Below are 10,814 nucleotides of genomic sequence, written 5' to 3'. Positions count from 1 at the left end.
CACAGCCCTGCTCAAGTGGTTAATCCATCTCTGCCCCTGCCTATAATTAGTCTGCTCACCAATGCTGTTATTCCTTCTGATGCAGCCTGTCTTGGGAAGCGCTGCTACCGTCACCCATCTCTGTATATTCTGTGTTTAGGATTGTAGTTACAGATCTCTGACGTGTGCCGTTTCTTCTCCCCGCAGGGCACAGCATAAAGTGTGAGTACACGGCACATAAGGAGGGAGTCCTGAAGGAGGAGATGGTCCTGGCCAGCGAGACCAACGAGAAGGCCTTCGTCAAGGTGGTGGTCCAGGCTCGAGTTTTAGGTAAACGGGATCGGTGTGTACAGGAGGATACCCCGTGTGCTGCACAACACCTCTTACTCTCCACCAAATCATGTCTGGCTTCTCATAATGCAAAAACTCCCCAATCTTTAATATAATTAACCCCGTATGCCAGATTGGTGCCGTTTATCTGAGACTGTCCGCCTGTATGATAGCTCTGTTTTGTTTTTTTTCTTTTGTTGCAATTAGGGTTGCAACAGTGAAATATTCAGTGTGATGACCTCAAAAAATACCACCGTATGACTGTATCACGGTATATGGTATTACACAATTATCATTACAATTACCCTTATAAAAAGTTTAAAAGAGGATTGATGAGAGGCGTGTCATTGCTGTGGTGAGTAGAGGATTGATGAGGGGCGTGTCATTGCTGTGGTGTGTAGAGGATTGATGAGGGGCGTGTCATTGCTGTGGTGTATAGAGGATTATCATTGCTGTTCTCCCTCTACACGAACAACTGCAGATCCACAGCGGACTCTGTCAAAGTTATCAAATTTGCAGATGACACCACTATCGTGGGCCTTGTCACAAAAAATGATGAGAGTGCCTATCGTCAACAGGTAGACAGAATCTGTCACTGGTGCAGGGAGAACAAGCTGGTCCTTAACACAGGAAAAACCGTGGAGATGATTATCGATTTCAGGAAGCAAGCTCTCCCACCACTACCAATCCAGATTGAAGGCACTGACGTGGCGATAGTTCCCTGTGTCCGTCTCTTGGGCACCACCATCTCAAATGACCTCAGATGGAAGGCCAACACTAACTCCACCCTGGCGAAGGCCCAAAAAAGACTCTTCTTCCTCCGCCAGCTGAAAAAGTTTGGCATGCCCCATCAGGTTCTCACAAGATTCTACACTGCCACCACAGAATCTATCCTCTGCTCTTCCATCCTGGTCTGGTACGCTGGTTCCTCCGCCAGTGACAGGCTAAAGCTCCAGAGGGTCATTAGATCAGCAGAGAGAACCATCGGGAAACCCCTCCCTTCACTTGACCTACTTTACAACTCGAGACTGCGCACTAGAGCGCTGAAGATAGCAAACGACCCCTCCCACCCTGGCCAGTGCTACTTCAGTCGCCTACGTTCAGGGCGGAGATTCCGGGTCATCCCTACCAGGACTACGAGGCACAGGAACTCGTTCTTCCCCTCTGCCGTCAACCTCCTGAACTCCTCCCATGTTCTGCCTCCACCCGCACCATCTTAGGTTCACAGACTGGCCCTGTCACAGACATTCTGTCTGCTTGGAACTGTAAGGGCCCTGGCTGCCCTTTTCCACACAGACCTCATAGACTGGCATCGTTACCCATAGTATTTTTTTTTTTTTTTTTTGTTTGTTTGTTTGTTTGTTTGATAAATGCAACTGTATTATCTGGTTAATTGTGTTATCGTGTATGTCTCCTGTATACTGCACCACTGTCATGTTTGTTGCTGAGCTCTGTATGCGCCAAATCCAATTCCAGGCATGACCCTGTCATGCTTGGCGAAATAAAATGATTCTGATTCTGATTCTGATTAATGAGGGGCGTGTCATTGCTGTGGTGTGTAGAGGATTGATGAGGGGCGTGTCATTGCTGTGGTGTATAGAGGATTAATGAGGGGCGTGTCATTGCTGTGGTGTGTAGAGGATTGATGAGGGGCGTGTCATTGCTGTGGTGTATAGAGGATTAATGAGGGGCGTGTCATTGCTGTGGTGAGTAGAGGATTGATGAGGGGCATGTCATTGCTGTGGTGTATAGAGGATTAATGAGGGGCGTGTCATTGCTGTGGTGAGTAGAGGATTGATGAGGGGCGTGTCATTGCTGTGGTGTATAGAGGATTGATGAGGGGCGTGTCATTGCTGTGGTGTATAGAGGATTGATGAGGGGCGTGTCATTGCTGTGGTGTATAGAGGATTGATGAGGGGCGTGTCATTGCTGTGGTGTGTAGAGGATTAATGAGGGGCCTAGGATCACTAATCTATATGAGGATTGATGAGGGGCGTGTCATCACTGCGATGTGTAGAGGATTGATTGATGAGGATTGATGTCAGTCCACCATCACACCTGAGCCCTCATTACTCCCTGCACCGTCTCTGATTAGATGAGCCTAGTGGTCTATTTAGAGCTGTTTATGAGGCGGTAATGATGGCGGAAGTCTGTGAAATGATCTCACAGCAGACGGTGTTAATGAATCGTTGCGGATCTGCCAATAAATCTCTCTGGCTTTGGATGGGAACCAGAAGGCGAGGAACTATTATGTGACGATGCCGTAATGGAGCTGTTACACTGCCAGCAGGAATCCAGCATGTGAGAGGAGAGTGCAGCGAGGTGCGGTGACACAGGGACACGGCTCCTGCTCTGTATCACACCTGATGCGTTCACAGCACACACGCACACACACAGCACGTACGCGCACACACACCGCGCACACGCACACACACCGCGCACGCGCACACACACCGCGCGCACACACAGCGCGCACACACACACCATGTGCACACACACACCACACACACCACACACACACACCACACACCACACACCACACAGCCACACAGCCACACACCACACACACACACCACACACACACACACACCACACACACACAACCACACACACCACACACACACACCACACACACCACACACACACAACCACACACACCACACACACACACCACACACACCACACACACACACCACACACACACCACACACACACACCACACACACACACACACCACACACACACACACCACACACACACCACACACACACACCACACACACACGCACACACACACACCACACACACACCACACACACACCACACACACACCATACACACACCATACATACACCGCAGCACACACACGCACACACACACGCACACACAGCACGTGCACACACAGCACGTGCACACACAGCACGTGCACACACAGCACGTACACACACACACACACACACACACCACACACACACCACACACACACCATACACACACCATACATACACCGCAGCACACACACGCACACACACACGCACACACAGCACGTGCACACACAGCACGTGCACACACAGCACGTGCACACACAGCACGTGCACACACAGCACGTACACACACACACACCACACACACACCACACACACACCATACACACACCATACATACACCGCAGCACACACACGCACACACACACGCACACACAGCACGTGCACACACAGCACGTGCACACACAGCACGTGCACACACAGCACGTGCACACACAGCACGTGCACACACAGCACGTGCACACACAGCACGTACACACACACACACACACACACACACACACACACACACACACACACACACACAGCACGTGTACACACACACACACACACACACACCACGTGTACACACACACACAGCACGTGTACACACACACACACACACACACACAGCACGTGTACACACACACACACCGCGCGCACACACACCGCGCACACACACACCGCGCACACACACACCACACACCACACACACCACACACCACACACACACACCGCGCACACACACCCACACACACACCGCGCACACACCACACACACCATACACACACCATACACACACCATACACACACCACACCACACACACCACACACAGCACGTACACACACAGCACGTACACACACAGCACGTACACACACAGCACGTACACACACAGCACGTACACACACATCACGTACACACACAGCACGTACACACACAGCACGTACACACACAGCACGTACACACACAGCACGTACACACACAGCACGTACACACACAGTGTGCGCACGCCCACACACACAGTGTGCGCACGCCCACACACACAGTGTGCGCACGCCCACACACACAGTGTGCGCACGCCCACACACACAGTGTGCGCACGCCCACACACACAGTGTGCGCACGCCCACACACACAGTGTGCGCACGCCCACATACACAGTGTGCGCACGCCCACATACACAGTGTGCGCACGCCCACATACACAGTGTGCGCACGCCCACATACACAGTGTGCGCACGCCCACATACACAGTGTGCGCACGCCCACATACACAGTGTGCGCACGCCCACATACACAGTGTGCGCACGCCCACATACACAGTGTGCGCACGCCAACATACACAGTGTGCGCACGCCCACATACACAGTGTGCGCACGCCCACATACACAGTGTGCGCACGCCCACATACACAGTGTGCGCACGCCCACATACACAGTGTGCGCACGCCCACATACACAGTGTGCGCACGCCCACATACACAGTGCGCGCACGCCCACATACACAGTGCGCGCACGCCCACATAAACCGTGCGCGCACGCCCACATCTACGCACACACATACACCGTGTACGCACACCCACATCTACGCACACACATACACCGTGTACGCACACCCACATCTACGCACACACACACATACACCGTGTATACGCACACACACACATACACCGTGTATGCACACACACACACATACACCATGTATGCGCACACACATGGAGAGCACGTTTGCAAAAACACAGCATTTTCCCGCACACACAGCATGTGCACACGCACAGAGCACGCACGTGCGCACACACAGCATACACGTGCACAGGCAGACACATGCACAGCGCACAGCACATGCGCACACACACCACGCGCACACAGTTTTGGTTCGGACCCACTAACCAAGGGGAAAATGATAACTGATCATGCGACCGGCACGCTATGCGCCCACCGGTCAGGACAGGCTGTTAGGTACATGAAATCTGTGTGTGGTGAGTGATTGTCACTTTTGTTCTCTCTAAATAAAGTTTTTCTTGTCTTGCAGACCGCCATCACGGCACCCCCATGCTGCTGGACGGTGTCAGGTGTACCGGAGCAGAGCCAGAGTATGATTCAGAGCAGAGCGACTGGCACGGCTTTGACTGAGGCGCCTCCCTAGCAGATAGACTCTCTCTTCCTCGATAATCGCTCTGCTTCATGACAACCAAACCTCTGAAATAGCCATGGAAATAGTTGGGACTAGACAGGAACCAGTTTTCTGCCGCCACGCCTTTCTGGGGGCGGGGAAGACATTCGCATCGGGACCGGTGGAAGGAGGTGACGGGCTTTCTCTGCCCCTTGTGGTTACACAAGGAATCTACGCCTTTATCTGTGTGGCTTTTTAGATCAACTTTGCTGTGTCAGCTCTTTGGACAAAAGCCATCGTCGTACTGCTTGATCAGCTGATTGTTTCTATCGTTTAACACCGCAACCCGTAAGCCGCCGTAGTGAAGTACTCCCGCTGCCTGTTCTGTGCGGTACGCTGTAGATGCTTGTCAGGAACCCGGTCCTGTGGTGCACTATATTAACCAGCTGTCTTCACCAGTGTGGTCGCTTCACTGCCTTAGGGATGTAAGCCATGTGACACCCGCTGTGCTCAGTTAACAAGGCCCCTGATTTGTCAGAAGTGATCACATGCAGCCATTTTCAGCCTATCGAGTGATCCAGGTGTGACCAACTATGGTTTGTTCTCACGGCTCCGTAAAACTGCCCCCTTCCTGCAATCAGCACAAATAAAAAAAATCCTGTGTTTGGTAAGTATGTGCCCATTTTTTCCACCTACAACGGCTCACGGCCAGGAAACAGGAATGGTTGGGTAGTGCCGTGTTTGTGCCCATTTGTGCTGCAAGAAGTGTTACAGCTTTTATAGTTTTTGAAATATTAAAGCTTTTATAAAGGTCAAAAGTTAATTCAGCGTCCCTCCAACAGCACACAGCTGGGTGCTCCTCTGACCTTCACAAAAATCTCAAAAACTATGAAAGTTTTTTGCAGCACAGATGGGGCATCGCCCAATCACACCAGTCCTGTGTCTGTGCGTGCGTTGTAGGGGGCTGGGTGATATTACCATCTAAAGAAAAATGAATTGCTATTATCTTTAAAAAAAATAAAAGCACTGGATCAGGGGCGTAACTAGAAATCACTGGGCACCCCTGCGAAGCTTTGGATGTTGCCACTACCCCCCTCCCCCCTTGCTCTCTGCACAGGTAAACTGAGAACCAATGTTATACTATTGACTAGTGCACACTTGACCATGTTTTCCCCATGCAGATATAAACAGACAGCAGTGAAGCACATTAGTTTCTGTGGTAAAACGTGCATGTTCTCACACATACAGACACACATGGTGTGCAGAAAACACATACAGAAAACCAACAGACGAGTGTGCTCCCAGTCTCAGCTTATTACACTTACTCTGTCCACCTCTGATGGAGCAGAACTGGCTCTGCCGACTTCTCCAGCATCACTACAGTACAGAGCACTTGGGGAGGAGTCTAGAGGCTGGGGGAAGGGTGTTGTACACAAGACCCTGCCGTACACTGAATGGGGACGGTCTACAAATCTTTGTATGATTCGTTATCAGTGGCTGAGCGGATACAGTGATTAGAGCAATTGTATAGGGAGAGTAGAAGGTATTGTATTGTATAGGGAGAGTAGAAAGCTTTTTCTCTACAAGACTCCTCAAGCTGATGCAAAGCACAGTGCACAGCACTTGAGGAGAGGTGGAGAGGCTGGGGATAGAGCAGTGCTGTACACAAGACCCTGTTGAACACTGAAGGGATTGTCTACAAATATTTGTCTGTAAAACCTTGTATGATGCCCAGTGTTCTCCCCAGAATTTTTTTCTAGCCGGGTGGTATGAAAATGTAGCCGGGTGGGGCGAGATGAGAGAATGCAGGGCAGGTGCTTCTGTGCACAACTCTCCTTACAGAATAGGAGGAGGTGAGCTGATAACAGCCGGGTGCTCATCAAAACTAGCCGGGTGGAGCACCCGGCTAAAACGGCCTGTGGAGAACACTGGATGCCTTATCAGGGGCTGAGCAGATGCAGTCTTTAGAACAGTTGTGCAGCAAGCATCTTCTCTCCATGTCCTTAGTCCTTAGTTATTAGTCCCCCAGCACTTCTCCCCCCATGGGAGCCACTGTGACTTCTGGGCCCCCCTGCGGATGCGTGCCTTGCAAGTTCTATTGTTACGCCCCTGACTGGTACTCATAATTTTGATGGCACTAACTAAACAAGGATTATTGTTTGTGCTGATTGCAGGGCAGCTTCCCGGAGTTTGTTCCCGCTGTGTGTAGCGAGTGTGTGTGTAAGATGACAGCAGATCAGTGACTAGTGAGCTCAGGATTCCTTCCTTCTGCTCTGTGAAGCTGGGAATACACAATTCGTTTTTTACTTTTGGCAGATCGACGGCTCGATAGATAATTTCCGACCGGTCCAATTTGACTTTTTTTGTTTTTCTAATCGATTTTCTCATAGAAGTGAATGGAAATCGATCAGGCCAGTTAATTTGCCGAAAAAAACTCCTTGTGTATTCCCAGCTTAATACTTGGTACACACAATGCTATTTTCCATCAGATTGATAGTCGAATCGATTATTTCCAACAGGTCTGATATGATTCCTGATGATTTTGTATGGATGTGCTCAGAAAATCAATCAGAAAAACGATTGGGAATCAGACCTGTCAATCGATTATGCTGTCAATCTTACAGAAAATTGCATTGTGTGTGTATGAGCCATAAGTTTAAAGCTTGTACAGATATCTGTGATCGCTAGGACTTGCCTGCCATCTCTCTTGACTTATTTTGTGTGTTCTGTAAAGCACATTATTAGACAGGTTTTTCTTTTCTCCTCGCCCTGTATAGTGCTTGGTTGCAAAGCTTGTTTTTCTATCTATAAACTCCCTGTTTTTAATTTGTCCAGATCACTTTTAAAATACTGATCAGGAGCCCAGCACCAGCCATTTCCTGTATTGCAGACTGCCTGTGCTATTGGCTGCAATCTTCTCAGAGATTTGGTCTGTGCCCGCCCCCTTGCTGTCTGAACAGTGGGGATGATGATGCAGACTTCTTAAAGTTTTTTATGTTTTTGTTTTTAAATTGGCTTGATTACCTGCTGCTCATTTGCTCTCTCCATACCTGGCCATTTAATTAATCTGTCACATTGTGCACAGCCACCGAAGCTTTTGTGGTGGCTTAGAGACAAGACAAGCGCCTGTTTTTCTCCAGCAGGGAAGACTTCAGCCTGGAGGGGTGGCGGTGACACCAGGGCAAGGCTGTAGCCATGGATACAGCATGGGCTCTGTGTCGGCCATGTTGTGCCTCATAGGACAGCAGTTACCCCAGTTCCTGCTCTATTCATAGGCTGAATTATTCCATGCTAGGCCAAGTAAGCAACCTATTGCAGCTGATTGGGCAGGTGGGGGCTCGTGGGCGGGCTTATCATAGCATCAGCTGACTGAATGGTCTCTGTGGATGTAGGATAAGTTTACGTAGAGATTATGGAAGGTAAGGACTCGTGCTCAGGGGATCAGAGGCATAAGGGACCTGCACAGGGCTGAATATATAGAGGCTGTCATTTATTTCCTTTTTAACAATACCAGTTGCCTGGCTGTCCTGCTGATCCTCTGCCTCTAATACTTTTAGCCATAGCCCCTGAACAAGTATGCAGCAGATCAGGTGTTTCTGACATTACTGTCAGATCTGACAAGATTAGCTGCATGCTTGTTTCTGGTGTGATTCAGACACTACTGCAGCCAAATAGATCAGCAGGACAGCCAGTCAAATGGGATTATTTAACAAGAAATACATATGGCAGCCTCCATATTCTCACTTCGGTTGTTCTTTAAAGTGAACCTGATGTGAGAGGTGTATGGAAGCTGCCATATTTATTTCCTTCAGCCCAGCTGGTCTATTTGGCTGCAGTACTGTCTGAATCACACCAGAAACAAGCATGCAGCTAATCTTGTCAGATCTGACAATAATGTCAGGAACACCTGATCTGCTGCATGCTTGTTTAGGAGCTGTGGCTGAAAGTATTAGCAGCAGAGAGGGATCAGCAGGGCTGCCAGGCAACTAGTATTGTTTAAAAGGAAATAAATATGGCAGTCTCCATATCCCTCTCACCTCAGGTTCCCTTTAACACCCGCTGGCTGATTTTGCTGGTAGGTTTCATTCAAGCAACTGGCCTGACGGTAGATGATTGGACTAAAGTCTTATACGCACTTATGATGTTCCCTGGCAGAGATCGGGTATCAGTCCTTAGAACGACATTGCAGGGCTGAGTGCTGTACAGACACGTTGCTAGTCTCCAGGCTAGTGACCTGTCCTATTTCTGTGGGGGAGGGCCTTAGCATGCGTATATTTAACAAAGGGCGTCTGGAAATTGAAAGCCGATACAATATTGTAAATGTACTGCTTCTACTGTTACAGTGAAAATGAGGATGGTAAAATATTGGTTATAAAAAAACATTTTAGTACAGCTAAACATCACTCTTTTCTCACACTGAACCCTCCCACCTGACCCCATTCTCACTTAAACCCCTCCCTCTATCAATCCCTAACTGACACCCCTAGCCGATGTCTACACCTTATACACTCTCTGGTCATTCGTCTGACTCGCCCGTCTGAATAAGTCGCGAGATGAGCAGAGAAACTGAATATTCGTATTACAGCTTCAAGAATAGTGTTCAAATACAACACCTTACCTGGGAGAAGCTGCTCGTCCTTGTTAACACAGCAGGGTGTGTGACAGGAGCTTCTGAAAGTCTGTTTGTGATGACTCTGTGATCCAGTGTTTAATCAAAAGCAGCGGTACAAATAAAGGGTTCAATTTCAATAAATGAGGGGGGTTGTTGAGGGACTAGTTCTGTTTAGCTTCCATCTTGTCTTTGTTAGTCCAGCAGGATCTTCCCTATACTCACAGCATCCTACAGTGTGATCTGACAGGGCCTGAAATAATAAATCATTTACTTTTAAATCACATTTTGTGTCCAGGCTGTTTTTTGGGTCCACCTCTCATCTTGTTTTACTTCAGAAGTGTGCATGCCCATGCAATGACTTACATCACTCTGTACACTCTTCACAGGGAGGGGGAATTCAAGTATCTTCTGTTCATAGTGTCTTTGTCTTATCTGAAATGGGAAGAGCGTATTTCAACCTATACTGTGTCTGTGAGCAGAGATCCGCTTTAGATTCCTCTTGGTGGATGAGGGGGATGTTGTAGCAGTATTGGCGGTCCTGTAGCCGCTACCAATGAATGAGCATCACTCCCCCCTATCCATGCAAACACCCACTGACTTGTAATGGAGCCATTAGGCTCAGCAGCTGTTGGCTAATTATCTGCAGGTGGCCCTTTAAAGAGGACCTGAACTCTTGCATAGGACACAAGGAAAACATTAACAGAAATGCACCCTGTATGTATTCAGAGAGTTTAGCCTGTCGTAAGTCCCCCTCATTTGTGACTAATCACTAGTTGTAATTTGATCTCCCCTGTGTCACCTGACTTCCATGGCAGATAAGCCCATTTGAAAGCACAGGCTGTTAAAGTGAACCTCCGGACTAAAAATCAACTCAGCAGCACTGAAAAGGCCTGGTGTTTCTTTAACAGTTTTACAGCATCAGAACTTTGTTTCTCTTATCCAAGCCTCATTTTTAGCTGCACAGAAGAAAACTGCCCG

General features: G+C 49.0%; 1 protein-coding gene across 3 annotated transcripts in view; it reads left to right on the top strand.

The window, feature by feature from the left end:
• ADISSP (adipose secreted signaling protein) overlaps positions 1-10,814 on the top strand; it is a 159,918-nt gene that overhangs the window by 119,045 nt on the left and 30,059 nt on the right. For 2 of the 3 annotated variants that reach the window (XM_068274054.1, XM_068274063.1), the window contains exons 5-6: positions 187-309; positions 5,144-10,119. In XM_068274054.1, the coding sequence (XP_068130155.1) occupies positions 187-309; positions 5,144-5,244 (224 nt within the window). In that variant the 3' untranslated portion in view covers positions 5,245-10,119. Of the gene's footprint in view, positions 1-186; positions 310-5,143; positions 10,120-10,814 lie in introns of those variants that run through there. The other variant, XM_068274068.1, reaches the window with a different exon arrangement.

Source organism: Hyperolius riggenbachi, chromosome 1 (assembly GCF_040937935.1).
Source record: "Hyperolius riggenbachi isolate aHypRig1 chromosome 1, aHypRig1.pri, whole genome shotgun sequence".
Classification (NCBI taxonomy): domain Eukaryota; kingdom Metazoa; phylum Chordata; class Amphibia; order Anura; family Hyperoliidae; genus Hyperolius; species Hyperolius riggenbachi.
This window is presented reverse-complemented; position numbering and strand designations above follow the sequence as displayed.